Raw genomic sequence first — 20,464 nt, 5'->3', positions numbered from 1 at the left:
GTACCATCAACAGTATCAGCTTTCTGCAGACTAATTTTACTGTATATGTTACTGATATCAAACATGGTTGCACTTTTCTGTTGGAATAAAAACTCAAAACAGATTGGTAAAATTAAAACCATATGGATGATTTATTCCATTAAAATACAATGACTTAATTGAGATACATTTAATTTATTAATATCTAATCCTCTGCTCATGATTCTTGTTTCATCAAGAAAACACTTGTTTGAAAAGTTCTGTACATCAGTAAGAGTGATTCTCAGAGACCAGGACCAAAGGCCCCACGGTGCCATAACATTACACTTACTGTGTAACGTTGCAGGCTGAATGTTACGAAGCTTTGTCTTGTAACATTTCTTCAGTAGTTATACAATATGTACAGTATGTAGTCTCCTGTGTGAGGAGTTGCAGAGTGAAGCCCCACACACTGTGCAGAGCAATCTATTATTTCCTGTGCCCACTGTCCCATAAGAGAAGTCCAACTCATACTATCAGACAGAAAACAGAATGAATCACCAACTCATGAGAGACAGAGAGGAGTGCCCAAGGTTCGGGTTTACACAAATGCTCAAGAGAAGAACACAAAGGATGGAGTTCCCAGGAGCACACAGCCACTGAAAGACATACCAACAGTGCCTTTTTTTGTTGCTGTCTGCTTGATGGTTTAATAGCTGCAAACAGCAATCCACCTCCACGGCTGGCAAGTAATTACTTGGTTCACCTTCACCCTGCAGAGCGCATCAGGCTCTTGCCGTTTGTTCCTAAATGAATGGCCCCTAATGCGAGGTGTCAACCATGTGCTTTTTTTTTTTTTTTTTTTTTTTTTTTTAAAGTGTGTATCTAAGTGTCTGGCCCCTGGTAAAGGCGGAGAGGGATGTTGAGGCGATATGGAGATGTAGACTTTTATGGCGCCTGAACTGGTGCGGCTGTGCCTGCGTCTGTGTGATGTATGGAAACCACGCCAGAGGACTTGAACTTTGGAAGATGGAGGCCGAATTTGTTCTCCACTCCGGCAAAAGTAGCTGCAGCCAGGCGGTAGCCTCCGACGTGGTCTGCATTAATGGGAGGAAGCTCTGAGATGCGAGACTTGGGCGTTGGCTCCGATCCTACTGGGCGACTGCAGAGAGAGGAGGGAAAATTCACAGAATCTTAAATCCCCACAGATGTTTCCCAAAACTACCAATCTAAGTTTCAGTAAAGCTTATAGAATAGCTGAACAACTCTTGTTGGTTTTAATAATGATTTTTTTTTTTTTTTTAAACTCACTGTCCTCCAAAGTCAACGTAGAACCACCGCTGCAAAAGCTCATAAGTCACCAGAGTTACACCAAACTGAGGGGAGGATCGACACATACGAGCTGGAATAAAAGAAAAACACAGATGGATTTAAAGTGCCTACAACTGAAAATGAGCCATGTGTAACGTGTATTTGACTAATAGACACCTCCAGCTCCCTTCCACAAAGCCCTGAAGCCTTCCTCTCTCATTATCTTCCTGAAGCAGTCGATGACTCCTGAATAAGTGGTTTGTCCGGCCCTCGCTGCAACTTGCAAACGTGTCTTGATGACATCGGCCGGTGTGACAAGGGAGGCCGCAGGGACACCTGGACACAGTTAAGAGACAACCCCCCCTCCTTCTTTTAGAAAATGCACTGAGTGCTGACTGCATCCGGTGGTATGGGTCACTATTAGAGCTTACCTGCAATGGCTCCAGCGGTGAGAAGCTGCAGAGGTCCCAGTCTGCCATCTTCATCAGCTAGTTGAGCCTTAGTATGGGCATAGACTGGGAAGTAGATTGCTGAGAAGGGAATGTCTCTTAGGAAACAAGCTTTGGCCCCCTGTACAGACACATTAAAACACAAGCATAAGACTGACAGAGAGCTGCTAAGGGAAAGTATACATTACTGTCAAAGAGAGGGTGCCAATTAATCTTCCACAGTGAGAGAGTTTGCAGTTCTGCTTTTACAACTGCAAACTAACTATAACCTTTATCAAAGGTTGCAGGTGTATTTTGAGGATTATTACCTTGTAAAGTCCAAAGAAGCCCAGGTCACGAACCACACTGAGTGCACTGACTCGAGGCCCCGTGGTGATCTCACCTGCTACCTGCAGGCGAATCTTCACAATCTCCAGAGGGTTGGTGAAGATCACCTGAGAGGCTCCAGCCTGAAAAAAAAGGAGATGGTTGATAAGAGATTGCAGATGGATAAATAATATCAATTTGTTCCCGCTTGTAGATAACCTAACTACAGAAACAAACTACGTGATGGTATCTACATGTACTTATCTAGAGTTAACTGCATTCACAAGAATAAACAGGTGTGGAACCAACCAGGTACTTACACATCCACCGGCCATAATTTCAGCATATAAAGGAATCGTGCCATCTTTCTCTGTGCATTTATCTCTGACAAAGTCATTCACCTGTAGGACAGATTAATAGTAATGTAGAGCCATCTTATAATCAGTGTGCACCATCTTTAGTTATCAGACACAAATGTAATGTTTTTGTTTAACAGTTATGCTGTTCAAGCTCCTATGCTAAACATAAATATACTTTATTTTTTATATTTTTACAAGGTCACTTGAGCATAAAGGATGTCTACCATCGGGAAATGATGGGCCTTCTACACAGTCAATGAGATCATCTCACCTGCTTTTTTTTTCATGATCCTATCAACTAAATGCTGTTGTATCCATATTTATCTTGCATAAAAATCCTGCACATACTGAGTCTGCATACCTTAGCATGGATGCCCTGGTAACACTGGCAATACACAGCCAAGCATATGATAATTTAAGACCCACAACAGAGCTGGCTGACTACACCAGTTTGTGGTCTGTCATTAGTCCCCAGTATTTTCCTATAGGAGGATTCTCTTGTGAAAACTGGATGTCAAGTGTTTGAAATGCTGTTAAAGAAGCAGTTATAATGTGATTGGGAAGTGAGAATGTAAATAGGGAGAAATACTCACTGTAAGTTTGATAGCCTTCTCAGGCGCCACACCAATGAGCTGAGGAACCAGACCTGCAGGGAATCACAGCAGAATGAACGACAGAAAATATCCAAATTCATACAAAATATTGAACATACAGGAGCATGAGAAGAGAAATGAAGAGGAAATAAGAAGGATGAGAAAAGCAGCACATAAACAGAGAAAAACTGTGAATTAATGTAATTTTATTAAGGATGCAGGAGAGCTCACATGATGTAAATCTACTGAAATTTTATCATTAGACAAAAGATAATAAAAGATTCTTTTCTTCAATTTTTGGGTACAAAAAAAATCCTATCCATAATAAAATAGTCTGTTATTCTTATATATGTGGAATGTGTGATGAAGCTTTGTTGAAGCTCATGAAATAAAGTGTTGCTTACCTCTGTAGAAGCCAAAGAAGCCCTCATAGCGAAGGACCTTCTTTGCACAATCAAAGCTGTTTTTGTACATCAACTCTCCGACAAAAGATCCTGTGGACCTCTGGTTCTGCATTCGAGTCTTCACTAAGTCGATGGGATACACTGCTGTTGCTCCGGTGGCTATTGAACACATGACATCGGACTAAATACAATCCATCAAATTAAACATCAGAAGCTGAGCAGATTTGTGCTGTGTCACGGGCTAACTCACCTCCAGCAATGGAGCCCAGAGTGAACCTGTAGGCTGATTCTGCAACCTGCAGCCACACGGGCCTCGAACCATCCCCATGGGACTGTTTGACAACAACATATGTGACCATGGTGATGTTAAATAGATAATTCTAATGATGCCACGGTTGTAAAACCCTGCATTTGAGTGCAAACACAAACTGTCAACCAAGGACACTTTTGCTCACACTGCCAGCTACAAGCATCCCACCTGTTTTTGACTTTCCACCAGGTGGTAGGGCAAACATCCCTCCTCTAACGGAGCTATCCTTTCAATGTCAGCAAGGTTCAGACGTCTGAAAAACATGGTTTTATTTTTTTCTACATCATCATAGCATTTGAGAAACATCTAAAAATAATGGCATGGCTGAGATTTACCCAGAGGGAGAGTGCAGGCCCGACAGTTGGTACAAGATGTCGATTTCCATGGGAGTGATCTGACCAAACTTGTTGGCAGCATGAACAAACTCCTCTGCAGAGAGAAATGGAGACAAAGATGGAGGGGGAAATTTTCACAGAAACACTGATGTTTACAACATGCGTAAAACTTGAGCTCAAAGACAAAGCTACGACAATGTGTGCACCTTTGGTCACAAGCGTGTCCTTCCGTGTTCCAGCCAGCGTGCTGTAGATCTTGCGGATCAGCTCCATGTTGTTCAGGAGGGAGTTGAAGGCATTAAAGTAAGAGAAGCTGACCATGTGAGACGTGCTGCCACCTGCAGCCTAGTAGGGGACAAAAATCATTCATGTTCTGGTGTAACTAGTAAAAGACACGTTTTGTTCTATTTCTGACCAATTTAAGCAAAGATCTACACATTTAAATGTTACTCAGTATGGGGTTGAAGAAATTCTATATTAATCGTGATTTCTTCTTAATCGATTCATTACCATTAAAAGATATTAGCTTTAACCAAACTGACAGTTATTCCCATTTAATATGAGAAGATAAGGGGGTGAGATAATGTATGAACATGCTCACAAAAAATGTGAAGCATTTGTGACTGCTGTGTACAAACACACATGTTCACTTAAGTTTGTCTGACTGGATAGGTACAGATCATGCAATACACCTATACAATAAGGAGCTTTCATCTGCTATTCTCAACACACCCTGATGCATCATGTACTGCCTTCTGCAGGCTCCAGACAGGCAGGAGAGCACATCGCTAGCAGTGTGTCCCGCAGAAATGTGCTTCTGTAAACACAAACTGTTGAAAAACCTGGATAAAGTCCTCCTACAAATCCTCAGCGTTCACATGTGAAAACAGCACATGAATGAACATTTCTGAAACTCAGCATGGCTTAAAAGATCAGCTAAATAAGAAATTCTCGAGGCCTAAGCTGAAAATAGCCAGTATTACCTTTTGAAACTGACCCTAGATGGGAACAGGGTGGGGATTTACCACAGCTGAGTATGTAGAGTTTCAGAAATCCACTGTATCTGAAACCTTTTGTAACCTGTCAGCCTTGCATCAGACTCCAATTAATATTCTGCGCCATGGTCAGAGACACTCACTGAGACAAGGTTCTCCTCCACAAAGGGTGTGAGCATGTGGTGCCTGATTGTAGACATAATGTCACTGAAGTCCATTGCAGAGATGACACCATTTTTCCCTTTGTCCTTCTGGGCAAACGCCTGGCGTGCATGCTCCAACTGCAGCTCCTAAAAAACATGGCAGCACAAGGCTGAGTGTAAAAATAGCTTCAATAAATCAGCGTGTGACAGATGCCGAGATGAAGTAAAACACAAAAGACAGACAGAGAAAAAAAAAAAAAAAATCAGGCAAATCAGTGTCTTTGTGTGTGATGTACCTGCAGGAACTCGGTGAACTCGAGGTAACTAAGCTGTTTCTTGCGGTCGTGCCCAAAGTGCAGATGGATGAACTCACAGTCCCAGTTGAAGGGAATATGGTGGTGCACTGTGGTCTGGCTGAAGATGTCTCGGACATTCTCTGCAGCACAAATACACAAATGGAGGGAAACAAAAGAGACATTTATTTTCTCAACAAATTTAAAAACAATCATGTTATAAAAAATAAAGGTAAAGCTTCATGATTACAGGGAAGTAGGCAGGAAAAAAACCTGTAACAGTGCATGAGATTATGCAAGTCCATCAATGTGCAGTGACTAAACCCAATGAGTAATCTGGTTAACAATTTCATGGTAGGAAATTTCCCCACTGTAGGGAAACGTGAACTTCTGATGATCACGTGGAACTGACAAATTCAGAATATTTCAGCTTTCGTCAACAACTCTGGATTGCTAAAAATAGATATTCCAGTCATTCTGTAATTGTATATATAGAATTTTTTTTTTTTTTCTAACTATCTGGGAAAATCCTTAGAAGAGACAGAACAAGCACACACGCACAAATGGTTCATACCATAGGAAATGGTCCCGGTTCCAGTCTTGTCAAACAACTGAAAAGCTACTATGAAGAGGGCATCTGGTGCACACAACACCGACTCGAATGCGAGAAACTCCTGGAATGAGATCAGCCTGCAATGGTGTGTAGGTGGGACAGAAAGGGTTCAAATGTTTAGCACTGGATTTGAGACATTAATGCATTTAAGCATGTTACATAATACACTTTTACCGAACACAAAAACAAGAAAATGTGTGAATACATGGGGGCAAAATTATTCACCTTCTGGATAAACTAATTACAAAGACACATTTGCAAGTTATTGCAGAGTCATATGATCTAAATGAATATGATTATCAGTTTTCTTAATAAATGTAATTAACAAGTTCTTTAAATGGCATACTTGAGTTCACTAAATGTTATCTTATCTAATGGTAGCTCTAATGACAAGTAGTGAGACAGCTCCATAAACTTCTTGAATGCTGATGATAAGCAGTGAACTGATTGCGTTAGTGCATACCCGTCCTTTGTGGTGTCGGCTACGGCAGCGATGAGTTGGACCGTTTTGGGGTTGTGATGAATCTGCGTGTGTAGACCCAGATACCTCTGGACAAAGTCTCCTGGGGTCATAAACCTTTCTTCATCTTTGTCCACAACACTGGCATACTAACGAGTAAATAAAAACAGAAAACAACATCAGCTGGGGATAATTTGTCCTACTTAAAGGACAGCATCTTCATCTAATGGATCACAATAGTTGTTTTGACTCAAACAGTTGACTCAGGACAAAAAGAAGTCCACACATGAAACAATTTCAAGTTATTTCTGTAAGTTGCACAAGTTTCTTATCCCTCTCAAAGCACCCCAACTAGTGGTGTCCAGTTAGTTCTCAGAAGCATAACTGTGCAGTATGCAGACCATATAATCTATGTATCAACTTAAATCACAAGCACAAGTATGATAAACCTTTTTAAGTTACTTTGTGAGATTGTTGTAAATACAAATTCTTAACCAAAGTATTACAGTTAAGATTTAACATAATTATTTGTTTAGTACAGTAGTTTTCAAAGCTATCCATCTGTTACTGGTCACAGCACCTAACTGCTGGTTTTTCATGCTGTCTCTCAACAACTGAGGTAACTGATTCAGCATTTGTAACATGATATTTTAGATTTTTGCACCTACAGATAACAGCAAACATACATGCATGGATTTTCTTTGTCCTTTTTTTGGCTTCAGCTTCTCAGCTATCTGACCTGAGCAACTTAAAACCGCTGGCCCACATGACAATCACACGGTGGACCACTCATCGTTCAGATGACAGTGTAACAAAGTATAGGTAAACAAAGTCTCATGTCAATGCAGTTTTTCATAACATCTCATGATCTGTATTGCAGCTATGCAGCTTCTAGTGTACAACAGTTTTAAGTCTAACCAAATATATCTGCTACATAAAGTAAATCAGAACTTAGAAAAAACCCAAAAACATTGACATGCCAACCCCAGGATCACAAGAAACTACTTCTAATTACTATTAATTCCTAATCAAGTATAAGTCTGTTATGTTTCCACCTGTATTTCAGTCAAAAATCACTGCAAGGCTTAATGATGGATGTACTCACAAACTCAAAAACTATAAACAAACCCAGAGATTAGTCATTTTCTTACATTTATTCTACAACACTAATACGTCTGATGAATATGTAATCACGTCCAACAGGACACTGACCAAAGTATTAACTAATGTCCACTGTGAGAACAAAAACATACAAACTCACCTTCTGGAAAATTGCCTTCAGCTCATTTGGGTCTCCACGTTTGGTAGATTGCACCTAAAAAATATACACACAAACACACTGAACTAAAGTGTAGACATATTATGCCAATGACAATATAGCCTTTAAATACTTAAACGTTTACACAAGTGTCGACTTAACCAAGTTTTACAGGCGGCATCGGGGTAAAAGATGAGGCAAAATGAAACAGGTTAGAGGTGATGTCTCCTTGAAACAGCCATTGCAATACAGAGAAATAAGCCACTGCGTCAGGAATGAACACAATCAAAGCTAACCGTGAATAAGTTGGCGTGAAAACAAGTTGAACAAGTCACGTAACTATCTTAACAAGTAAACGAGCCACTAAGCAAAACACACAGTAATGACCAAACTAATGTTTTAAGGTAGCCAGCTAGCAAGCACAAACTACTCATATGAAGAGGACACAAACCATTGCCATCATATGTTACGCGTTACATCTGCAAAAAAGCGAGAGGATGAGAGCAAACAAAAGGTGGCTACTCCGAAAAGCTGTCACTTAAGATAAGCCGGGTTTTTTATTTTTTATTTTATCACCGCTGTATAAGCAGCCTCGTAGCGTCTTTAGCATTATGTCGCTAACTTCGAGGTTGTGGATGTCTCATCAAGGCCAGCCACCGTCTAGCGGCAGCTAGCCCAGTGATGCTACAGCGTCGGGATATGCCGCATCCGAGACACCCTACCCGGACAGGACCAGAAAGTCTGACTTCAGTAACTCCTACACGAGAAAACTGACAGAATACATGCACACACAGTAATGTAGAGGTTTGAAAATCGCTAAGAGAGCGATGCCCAAGTCACCTTGACCGCCATGCTGGTTTTTGACGTCACGCGCAGTGAACGAGCAGAGCGAGCCCACACGCCTCAGGTATGGAAATGAAACCAAACTTTAAAAAAAAAAAAAAAAAAAAACAATAAAAGTCAAAATTCAATTTCAGTTTTGAATGGAAGAACAACACATGGTATTCAGAGTCATTGAAGGTGACACGTAAGCTACTTCTGAAATACGGTGAGTGACACAAACTCCTCGCAGCGGAACGCGGAATTCTTACATCAGCTCGCGCTGTTGTCACTGCGGTGATGGTGCAACCAAACAATACTTAGCTACCTCTGCTACAACAACTAATATGCCACCAATAACCATTAAACTATACTTTAAAAAACATTGCAGGTCTGGAAAATCTTTTTCGGTTTTTTTTCCTTTAAATTTTGAGTAAATTGCCAGCAACATGCAGTTGGGACCTCAACTTTACGGGACAGAAACAGACCGAAAAAATTCTTGCAAGGATTAAAATCTTTTTTTTTAAAAAAAACACGTGGACTACATAAACCTAAGTCATGTAAATGGCATGCAATATGTTACATATGTGAAGACAGAATCATTTACTGTCATTGGATTGTATCCAGTAGGCGTTCAAGCCGTCCCAGAGCAGAAAAACTGGTTACATCTAAACATAAATAGTATCCGGCAGACTGAAGCAGCTGCCGCAGGGCGGCGCTCAATTTTATGCAGGATCGGGTAGAAAAGATAACGAGAGGGAACGATGAGTAAGGGGGGGGGGGGGTTAATTACTGATTAAGTATTTAATTACTGATTGCTGATGACCCCATTTATCTATTCTATTCTAGTTCCTGTTCTATTAAAAAAAAAAAAAACTGGTGAAATTTTTTAAAATTCCAAAAACAAAATATTTTTGATTTCTTGTGAAAATTTTTGTTAAAGCCACAGGGTTTTGTGGCATTATGCTGGAGCAGAAAAACAGGTTCAACAGACCAACTGGAGCCTACAGAAGTTGTTTGACTCCTCATTCTTCCCTAAAGATTGTTTTTATTTTGCTTAAGGCCTCGGTCCACACCCGCCTCAGCCAAACTCTGCAAGTGCTCTTCACAACACCTGTAAATGCTTTTGATGTTTAGGTAAAGCACTTTTAATTGTTTGTCCTTTTTTTTCATAAAATGTGCTATACAAATAAACTTGCCTTGCCTATTTTTTTTTTTATTTCAACGACATGTATTTCTTAAAAAGGTTGCATTTTAAAAAGCATCTGAAATATTTTTTGGAAAAAGATTTGTACTATATTATTCTTACAACTACAGTATCTGCTGATATACTACTGGGTTTATTACCACCAGGACTGTTACTACTATTATTACTCTGGTGATGCTGCTTGCTAATAGCACAATACACTAAATAACCCACTGATAAATCCCTCATCAGCGAAAAATATATGGTTTTTTCCAATGACAAGAAAAAATATTTTCCATAAAAATACTTGCATCATCAAAAATGCTTATTAATTCTCTTTCACTTTGTTCCAAAAAATATATTTTTTCTTTTACTTATGTTAGGATTTTTAAATGATCTTTTTATAACACTTTGTTGATTCAGTAGATTAGGGTTTTTATCTTGCTGACCTTAGTAAAATGTCAATAAATGGTATCAGTAGTATTTGTTTTCGCTGATAAGGTTGTAACCTACATCTGTCTACGACCTGGCCATCTATTTATTGCAGCTTTGTTAAAAAATTATGCTAAATGTCGTCTCCTACAAGAGTACATTTTCTGTTGAGGTGTTTAGAAACCAGGAAAAATAAATACTCAAAATATTACACAGTAATATTAAGTAAAAATATTTTGGGAGAAACAGATTTAGGTTTAAATTATGGCAATACTTCAAATTGTCTGCTTAAGTATATCTCGGATTTCTATAGTTGATTAGAGGTATGAGTGATTAATTACTGACTTATAACCAATCCCATTTACATGCATGTTCAAAGAAGGAAAATCTCCGTAGTAATCTGTCATTTTTGCCTCCATCTCTTCAGGTTTTATAAGAATATCAATGTAACACTTCTGTTACGTTTGCTAAAACACATGATGAAGGTGGGAACACAGTTGTCATAGGCTGTAAATATAATATAATTCATTAGTAAATATTAACTCATTTCTGCTTTTAGTACTGAGTTTTTTGCTAAAAATTACTAATCAAACCCTATAGCCATGACAGCGCATAATGCATACTTTCAATAGAAGTCTACATAGGACAGTGCAATGCTAGCCGAGCTGCTTTATTCTGTAGCCTTTGAAGGCTACAATCAAACAGGAGTGTGACACATTATCAGTCTGACCTGTAGCTTGTGCCAGTAACAAATTCTATTCCCTGGTGTCCTATTAAGAGTAGCTTGGGCCTGATAGCAACTAGGCCTGGTTGATCTGGTGGATCCTCGGCCTGTGCCTGGTGGAAGCTTGGTAGATCCTGGGCCAGGTGGCTGCTGATGGTGGTTGAGTGCTGCTCAGCTCTGCTGCTTGTCAGTTATAAGTAGGTTTTATATCTTTTCTGTGATTAACTGGAAACCAGTGTAAAAATGTGAAAACTTTTGTGATGTATTCAGATCTCTTTAAATTCTAGCAGCAGCATCCTGAATGATGTTTAATGTTCTTTTTGGGAAGTCTGTCAAAAGACCATTAGAGTAACCTAGTCTACTGGAGATGACGGCATGGATGTTTCTCTTGGTCTGTTTAGGAGACAAAATTTTTAATCCTCTTGATTGAATTGGATAAAAAGTTGCTTTGCTTTGATAAGACTAATGAAAGTCAGATCTGAGTCTATTAACAGGTTACAAACTCAACAATTTTAAGACCCTGAGTCTTGATGTGTTTATCAGTGCTATCTCTTACTTCTCAGCTACCAAACAGAATAATCTCAGTTTTGTCCTTAAATTGTAGAATATTCTCTCATCCAGTTGTTTATTTGTTTCAGACACTGACATAGTCTAATAAGCTACTGTCATCTGGTGACAGAATCACACAAAGCTGTTTATTGTCTCTATAACTGTGATAACAGATGTTTAAGTTCTGTAATATACCCAAAGGGAGTATACTGTGTACAAGTTACACAGGTATGACTTGTGCGGTATTCCTCAAGTCATAGCCACTCACTCAGATTCATATCTACCGGTAACAAGAAATAACTCGGATTATCTAAATAGGACCTAAACCACATAAGGGCAACTATCGAAAGTCCAACCCACTTTTCCAGTCTGTGCAACTAGATTGTGTGATCTATCAAACACAATGCTGAGATCAATCAGAACCAGGACTGTTACATGACCAGGATCAGTATTCAGACAAATGTAATTTAATACTTTGACCAGTTCTATTTCAGGGCTGTGATGAGGTTGAAAGCCTGATCAGTAGACTTATATCAAGTTTTACACCGATCATCGTATTAATTACTCAAGCTTTGTTTCTCATAAAGAATGACTAATAAAGAATTTAAAGGTTAGTTCTTTTTAAGTTTGTGACCAAAATGGTGTTTCCTGTTGGAGTTTTCTGTTTGCCTAAGGTGCATATGATCCTTACTGGAGCAACAACATACATTATATTCAAAATTTTTTAGGAGAAATGATCCAGAAGTCTGTCAACTGCACTCTTTGTTGATGACATCACTTTGGCTGTGATAAAATGACAACTTGTTCTCCAATAAATAATCCTCTTCTTGACCAAGACTGACCAAAAAGGAGGTTGTTTGGACATTCTGAGTGATTGGTAAATCACCCAGAGTAAATACCTTTAATGACTAAATTAAGGATGTGGCTTCAATTATGTGCTGTGTCTTTTACATGTTGCAACTGACCAAACATACCCAATACAGAAGGAAATTCTTTGTTATCACCATCCATCATAGTATAGTGTATTAAAATAAGAAGATAAAATAGTTAAACATCAATTAAGATAACTGACAATAATTCAGCAAATTAAGCAGTAAAATCTGTACAGTATCTTTTAGTCAGCATCTGTAAATAATTATAAATAAAATTTTAGGAACTCCCCTTAAAAAATTAAGATATTCAAAATGATAGTGATTCGAAAGGCAAGTCGTAAATAATAAAAAGATGATTAAAAAAAAAAGACTTTTTTAAAGAAAGAAATCTTAACTTGGTTTATCTGCTGCTAGTCAACTCCTCAGATAAAAGCAAAGAACAAATTCCCAACTAATAGCTCCTGTTATTATACCAAAATCTACAATATTTTCATATAGACTTTCAACATTACCAGATGCCATTTTTATTGGTTTTTATTGGTTCATATTTGTTTGCTTTGATTAACTGACTGGATTATCTCTGATCAATGGTAGAATTACCAGCAACGTTACACAAATATACATTTTCAGTAATTAAGTTACCTACCAAAGAGCTACGTTAAAATCCAATAGAACCACATTGACGTGAGTTGTAATTTCTGTCACGTGACCACGGACTCCAACGTCACGTGACCACAACAAGAATTTCATGGCGGCGGCAGGCCATACAGCAGTACTTGCAACCAGAGCAGGTACTACTTTTGAGTTTTTCGTTTGACATTTAGTATTCTACTTTTGTGCCAGACTAAAGACTATGTAGACAAGACAATAAATGAATAAGTAGTTAACAAAACAATTTAATGTAAACGTTTTGAAGTAGTTTGTCTGCGGACACCATTCTTGCCTCATGCTTTTAGCTAGCTGCAACACGCACACAGCAGTAAGGTCGGGAGTATTTATCTGAAGAGTTGACGGTGACCCTTTTCCAAAAATCACTTTGCCATAAGTTGTGGTTTTTATATGTGATGTTTACTGATTATGTGCAGTCTGTTCCTCTATGAGCAGGTGTGCAACAGTTCAGCAGCCCCAGTGTTTTTTCCCCCTCTCGATTTGCTAAGGAAGAGAGTTGCAGGATCTCAGTGGACTTTTGTTGGAACATCATAAAGAAAGTATTTTTGATATGAAAGAATGAATATCAAAGTTTATACTCATCATATAAATTCAGGTGAAGCTGGACCTTGGTAATGTTTCCGGGAACCAGAACCACATTTTAAATGGTATTAGTTCTTATGTTGTTTTATATAAGGGAATGGTTTGATCAGAGTTGACTGTAATGTCCAGGTTTGCCACTTTTGGTTGGACTGAGAATGTTGGATTTCAAGGTATTTTGAACTGATGGTCCTTAAGCCTTTAGACAGTATTTCTTTATTCTTATAGTCTTCTAGTAAGTTATTATTCTTCTATCTGTGTCCTTTAGCTAAACACATATCAGTGGTTGTGAAATGAAACTACTTGAAGAACCTAAACCTTTGGTCTTTCCTATGAAAAATGTCTAATTTTTTGTCAAGTTTGAAGCCACAATAGTGCCACCTGCTGTTTACCTTTTAGTTTCCAGAAATGACTCAACATACACACATAAGCTTCTGTGCACTAGTATAAAAATGTTTATTTAACTTTTATAGCACATTTAAACCCTTATTCATGACATCAGCTTCATTGTGTTATTTTTGCAGATTTTGAATTGATGGATGGATTTGAATTAATACAATAAAAAAAAACAAACAAACAAACAAACAAAACAACTCTAATGTTAGTGTCTACCACTAAAAATAATAATGTTTCATTAAAACAAATCTGAAAAAGGTTTGGTGTAGACCTACTCCCATGGTTGGGAGTGCTTTGCACCTGAGTGATTTGCAGGTGAGATGTCAGAACCTGTCTTGCTGATGATTTCAGATTCCTCAGCCTAAAATGGGGTTTGTGAAAACAAACAAGTGGGAGTGCCCTTTCTGTGTGAGATGCCAATAGGAGAACTCATTCAGCAACTCTATGAATTAGACAAAACAGGAAGCAAGAGTATAAAGGAAAACTGGAATTAGAAGCAGAGAATGAAATGATCAGATCTGTCTGAGTCTTATCTCTAAACTGCGAGCAATGGAACTAATTGAGGTGTGTTGAGAGTGTATCATATTAATCATAATAAGCAACAGTGATTGCTCAGGGAATAATACAAGCCTCTCATCTAAATCTGCTCTTTTTAATTCATAAATGCTACCGAGCCTCTGTTCCTGCTTCCCATCATTACCTAATAAATTTATGTATATTGTGTATCATTTTAGCTATGAAAGCTAACACCGAGTTCAATAACGTCCAACCTTTTAATCTTTGGAGCTTTTTTTTCAGGACTGGGAGGTTTCTTACGAAGAGTTTGTTGTCTCGGAAGCTGCACCCCTCCCACACCCCTTCGATGTCAGCAACATCGGCGCTTTTTTTGGAGGAAGTGGAAAAGTTCTCACAACGTGGTTCGTCCAGCTACTGTACGACCAGCTTATGCAGTTCCAAAGGTAGATGATTAACAACTTGAACAAAATACGTTTTTCCATTTAAATGAGATTAAGACCTTTATTTGAGTAATGACATTACATTTTACACTTACATGTTATATAATACTTCCACTTTGTTGTCAAGTCAAGTGCATCAGACTGTATGGCACAATAGAATCCAAAGCATTCTCCGTCAAAGCAAATTAAATACCTTTATTTTAATAGCATAGTCATAGTGACTTAAACACCCAAAAACAACCAGTGTATCAGAGTTGAGTTAGAAATAAACTATTACAACTGTAGGCATGACAAAAATGTGACCCATTTTTTAATATCCTGTCTTTTCATCGCTCTCCTGTGTCTAGCACATTGTGCAACCTGACTATGTTGGCACTGGACTGGTCCCAGAATGGCCAGACTACATTGAGATTAAAGACCAAGAGCAAATCGAAGGCCTTGCCAGGGCATGTCAGCTAGCCAGACAGATACTGCTACTAGCTGGGCGCAGTTTGAAAGTAAATATATCATCACTTCAAGGCCTCCTTGTTGTTTCTCATGTTTATCATCACAAGTAATACAGCTACACTTTGCTGCTTTCAGGTTGGCATGACAACAGATGAAATAGACTTCATGGTACACCAAGAGACGATTAAGCACAATGCTTACCCCTCCCCTCTCAGATATGGAGGTTTCCCCAAGTCGGTGTGTACATCTGTGAACAATGTGGTCTGCCATGGCATACCTGACAGGTAAAGGGGCCGGAGATAGCTCACCTCATTTGTCCACCCACAAACCAAAAACTCTTCATTATGCTGTTGTTAAATGTTGGGGTAGATGCATCATGATGCAGACACAGATGTCTCTGAAATAATATATATGAAGTAAAAACCATTAATTCAGAACACAATGTTGAGGAACGCAAAGAATGGGACTCGGAATTGTGGAAATGCAGCACCTGGACTGTCTGGTGTGTGCACCTAACAGACATGATGACTGTGAGTGAAATCCCGCCCACCCCGCGCATTAAAAGGTAGTGTGTGGTTGTACTCCAGTTTCTGCAGATGGCTTTCCTCAGAATGTCCTGGTTTTCTGTGCAAACGAACTCTGATGTGGATCAAAAGAAGTGAATTCTGGCATGCCTACAAACGTAGCTCTGAGTAAGCCTCAAGTAAGCCAAATACAGGATAAAGAATATGATGTAAATGGAAATTATGGGTAAACACGACCCAAACAAAGGAATGCGGCGGTGGGAGGGTCAGATGTGGAAGAATGCGGTGATAGTAATAATAGAAATATGGAGCAGCATTAGATCCTAGCAATGTTGGGTTGATCATGTTTGCTCTTATCTGGTGGAAACAAAAGTTGTCCTTTATTGACCAATAGATTGACCTAAAAATTACCACTTATATTAAACACAATGCTGCTTATAATCTTTTCCAAATAATTTTCTTACAAAATTAAATCAGGTCAGCAGGTCTGATACAGTCTGTGATCTAACATATGTTACATTACAATGATAAAAAAAAATAAGTAGCAGTATAAACTATGACTGTGTTTGTGTAATAGATCAATACCTTTAATCTATATAAAATGTCAGGAATTATCTGTATAATCCATATCTACACTAAAATGCCTTTTTTCCTGCAGTCGGAAACTAGAAGATGGCGATATCATCAACATTGATGTGACTGTAAGTTGACACTTTAAAGCAACCCTTAGATAATACTGATATAAATATCCCTTTACTGACTTAGCCTTTTCATAATAGGTGTATTTGGACGGTTACCATGGAGACACCTCAGAAACCTTCTTGATTGGTCAGGTGGATGAGACTGGGCAGCGATTGGTAGAAACTGCCAGGCACTGCAGAGGTGAAGCCATTGCTGTGTGCAAGCCAGGTGCACACCTCTGTGTGATAGGAAACACTATCAGGTATGCACACATATCAGATACATACACACTACATGTTCATGTCAATGTTTTCTCTTTTAATGACTCAAGTTTCTCCTTGGCTGATAGTGAAATAGCCCAAGCCAACGGCTTTCAAGTGTGTCCCTATTTCATTGGACATGGCATAGGCTCCTACTTTCATTGTCATCCTGAGATTTGGCATCATGGTAAGTTCAGGTCTCAAATTGCATTAAATCAGTGGTTTTCATGCTATAGAGTGGTTTTTTTTTTATCTTTAGAGTTTATATTCTTCGTTATTTTTAAGTAAAAAAAATTTGACTGTGAAGATTCAAATTTTGTGTGCAATCAAAAGAAACTTCCGGTGGGTTTGAGTGGGATGGTGGACAGTGAAGGTGATTTGAACACTGTAGATGCTTATAACATGTTTATATAACAACTACAAAGTGCTGTAAGTTCAATTCAAATGAGAAAAAATGAGGGTTGTTTCTGAGCTCAGTGTCAGTAGTTGATAAAAAGTAGTGACATACCTGAAGCAGGAGGAAGGCAAAGGGGAGAGAGCTTTTAAAACAGGGAAAACTGGAAATATACAAATGCAATAAACATTTTAAATCCCTCACACATAATTATTATTATAAAAACTCTGTTTCTTACATGAAGTTTAATTTGGACAGGAGCTTGTGCTTTCGTATGCATCTCCTGTGTGTTTGTTGTACATCACACATCTGTTTGACAAAAACATGTTATTTGGTTGTCCCCGGTTGCAGTGTGATTAAGAATGATTATATTTCCAGCCAATGACAATGACATAACCATGGAAGAAGGGATGGCTTTCACAATAGGCAAGTTGATCAGTAGAGCTTTTATGTAGTACATAAATATGCTGTTGTGTATGAATGTGAGATTGATAATGTCTGTAAATCCCACCTTGTTAGAGCCCATACTGATGGAGGGGTCCGTAGAGTTCAAAATCTTAAAGGACAAGTGGACTGCAGTTTCAGTCGATGACAAAAGGTTTGTGGTTCACAAAAAAAAATCATGTCTGTTATGCTGCCAAGATTTCTTTCTTTGATTATGTGTTTTTAGTGATAAATAAAAGGACACCTATGAGCTAGTTAAGGCAAACAACTTGAGCTGCTGTTCTCCATTATGTGATCTGCCCAATAAGGTCATGTTGTATATTAAACGTACACATCCAAAGTGGGTGATCTGTCGAAGCTGCACACTTCTCCCTTGGTGTTTGCTTCAACTTGGCTGCCATTACAACTGATGCCGCTGCCATGATCACTACATATTGTCTGCTTTTGTTTTGAGACCTTCTGTCACTCCAGCAACCATCTGTAGGCTCTGGTTAAAAGAGAAAAAAATTAAGTATTGTCCCTTGCTGCCATGTACCGTAGTTTTCATATGATGTGTGTTTTTCTGCTTCTTCTACAACCTCACTAGTTGCTGTCTTTCTGTGTGATTTGAACTGTAATGGGAATACGAAAAGATACCTGCGAGTCTTTTTTAAGGTCCCTTTACAGCTGTGGTTGGACCTCGTATGTTTTAGTTGTGTCAGTTGTCATATTACTTGAGTGAGCATTGCTGAGCTCTGAACAAAATAATTGTTTTCTGAAACAAGGAGAACTTGAATTTCCATTTCTCAGTAAACAAGTAAAAGCATAATTTGAAAAATGTTATATATTATTTCTGTAACTTTAAAAACATTAGTATTGACTTGTTAAGTCCCAATGACTGTATTTGACTTCTAATTGGGATCTATGCCTTTATAATCTTATTTGTGCATTTTGTCTGACAGGTCTGCTCAGTTTGAACACACGGTGGTGATCACATCTGATGGAGTGGAGATCCTCACCAAACTACCAGAGGAGAAAAATCTGTGATGTGAAAGAATCTTAGCACTGACTTCAACAGAGCATCGTTAGAGGATGCAAAATATTAAGCTACAAACTGGACTGATGGTTCCTTCAGACGTTGAAGGGAAACCAACGTGTGCTTTTGACGACAACTTGAGGTCAGACAGTGTGAGGTTGTAAATCATGGCTGCTGGTGCACCTTCTTCCTTATTTATGTTAAATTTCTGCGTGTTGGGTGTATTTATGCTATTGGCACACTGACGATCAGTCTGTGTTTAAACTTTGTCTTCCTAGTTACCTTTGGTAGCAGCCAAATGTCAGTATTGGAATAAAACCACTATACTTATGTCGATTATGTTTCCAATTTCACTTATGTCTAGGGATTTGGGTTAAATACAGTTTAAGACATCAACGTGGGGTCCCCAACTCTACTGGAGACACGCCATAGAACACCAGGGTCCACAAGGCTTTTGACTGTACAGAGCATGTCTAATGTCAGAACTAAATTAACACCGAATAAAATAATAAAAAATTTCTGACTGGATCTTCAAAATCTACTTTAAGAAACATTTTAAAAAGGAAACTACAAAAAGCACTCGGAGAGCTCAAACCTCCGTCAAGGACTTTAAAATGTTCCTGGATCCAAACAATTATCCGGATCACCACCAAAATTAAATCAGTTCTTCTTTTTCACATTTCCAACAACTCCTGAACATTTTACGAAAATCAGTCCATAACTTTTTGAGTTATCTTGAACACAGACAGACAAACCGATAAATGCTCTGTAAAACATAACCGCCTTGGCAGAGGTAAGAAAAGCACCAAACCTAAGTAACTTGTGCATTTAATCTATTTTCCTGCATGGAGTGAGGTGGGAGAGGTAACTGGGGTGGTTCATGTCTATTCTGGAAACCTTGTTTTTGAAACGCTAACTAATGCAGTGGTGGAAAAGGTCAAACCAGTTCAGACAACACCATCAAAAAATTGAGCAGATGGCTGTAGAACAGGGATGCCCGAGTCCAATTCTTGAGAGCTACGACCCTGCAACTTGTAGATGCATCCTTTCTCTAACACAGCTGCATGAAACGGCTGGATTCCCTCATCCATGTCATTCAGCTCCGCAGGGGCCTTAAAGTGGCTATATTATGTACATTTCAGTCTAATTTATTTTAATATGCAAGTCCAGAAGGGCAAGAAACAGGCCATTCATGCGATTCAACATCCCTGCTGTAGATTTGTCAGATGCAGCTACAAAAGGAATGAAGAAATGTTCTGTTTGCAGTTCATGTGCATTAAACAACAGACAAATTAGTGCTTATCCTTTATGTGCAATATATTGAAGGTGTTTGCTTGAACTTCCTCTTATAGTTGTGAAAATAAATGTTATGTGCTGTGCTAAAGAGCCACAGCATTGATGGACAAAAAAGGTTCAAAGAATCCTAAACAAAATGATAAGTAGTTTTTGGGGACCACTGCACAAAACCGCAAAATATTTTACTGTGTTACAGGATACAGATATCTGATTTATTGTATTTCAGTTGGTCATTTCCCCCTAAAAAGCAACTGAATATAATAAAATATAATTGAAAATATTTTAATGTAAACCTCATCATGTCATTAATCTAACATTCAGATGCCTCAGTTAAGCATTTGACTGTTGCAGTTCAGGTACAGGTATAGTATCTTAGACTACACTGTTTACCAACTGTTCAGCCGTATTGCATACTATCAAATGTGGCCAGCAGA

General features: G+C 38.6%; 2 protein-coding genes across 2 annotated transcripts; one reads left to right on the top strand and one right to left on the bottom strand.

Annotated features, from left to right (window-relative positions):
• Positions 1-156: 156 nt before the first annotated feature.
• On the bottom strand, positions 157-8,662 carry LOC306758223 (electrogenic aspartate/glutamate antiporter SLC25A12, mitochondrial-like). The gene is made up of 18 exons (XM_079243465.1): positions 8,628-8,662; positions 7,791-7,844; positions 6,533-6,678; positions 6,031-6,146; positions 5,460-5,599; positions 5,164-5,310; positions 4,232-4,370; positions 4,026-4,119; positions 3,859-3,943; positions 3,631-3,712; positions 3,381-3,539; positions 2,977-3,029; positions 2,345-2,425; positions 2,027-2,167; positions 1,701-1,839; positions 1,447-1,605; positions 1,270-1,360; positions 157-1,120 (listed from the first exon to the last, which is right to left on the bottom strand). The coding sequence occupies exons 1-18, from the start codon at positions 8,637-8,639 to the stop codon at positions 907-909; spliced, it is 2,052 nt and encodes a 683-aa protein (XP_079099591.1). The 5' UTR covers positions 8,640-8,662; the 3' UTR covers positions 157-906.
• Positions 8,663-13,107: 4,445 nt separating this feature from the next.
• metap1d (methionyl aminopeptidase type 1D (mitochondrial)) lies at positions 13,108-19,219 on the top strand. The gene is made up of 10 exons (XM_079243665.1): positions 13,108-13,160; positions 14,812-14,972; positions 15,317-15,466; positions 15,552-15,700; positions 16,599-16,641; positions 16,720-16,883; positions 16,971-17,068; positions 17,654-17,701; positions 17,795-17,873; positions 18,661-19,219. The coding sequence occupies exons 1-10, from the start codon at positions 13,118-13,120 to the stop codon at positions 18,743-18,745; spliced, it is 1,020 nt and encodes a 339-aa protein (XP_079099791.1). The 5' UTR covers positions 13,108-13,117; the 3' UTR covers positions 18,746-19,219.
• The last annotated feature ends 1,245 nt before the right edge of the window (positions 19,220-20,464 follow it).

The sequence above is a fragment of the Telmatherina bonti genome (assembly GCF_933228915.1).
Source record: "Telmatherina bonti genome assembly, chromosome: 7".
In the NCBI taxonomy this organism is placed as follows: Eukaryota; Metazoa; Chordata; class Actinopteri; order Atheriniformes; family Telmatherinidae; genus Telmatherina; species Telmatherina bonti.
Note: the sequence above shows the minus strand (reverse complement) of the source record. Positions and strands in the feature narration are given on the sequence as shown.

Excerpts from the sequence above, each read along its gene's own strand:
- metap1d (XM_079243665.1), top strand. The coding sequence starts at position 13,118 with ATGGCGGCGGCAGGCCATACAGCAGTACTTGCAACCAGAGCAG. Across the intron at positions 17,069-17,653 it reads TCCTGAGATTTGGCATCATG|CCAATGACAATGACATAACC; the intron begins GTAAGTTCAGGT and ends TTATATTTCCAG. Across the intron at positions 17,874-18,660 it reads GTTTCAGTCGATGACAAAAG|GTCTGCTCAGTTTGAACACA; the intron begins GTTTGTGGTTCA and ends TTTGTCTGACAG.
- LOC306758223 (XM_079243465.1), bottom strand. Across the intron at positions 1,840-2,026 it reads GCTTCTTTGGACTTTACAAG|GGGGCCAAAGCTTGTTTCCT; the intron begins GTAATAATCCTC and ends GTGTCTGTACAG. Across the intron at positions 1,606-1,700 it reads CACCGCTGGAGCCATTGCAG|GTGTCCCTGCGGCCTCCCTT; the intron begins GTAAGCTCTAAT and ends AACTGTGTCCAG.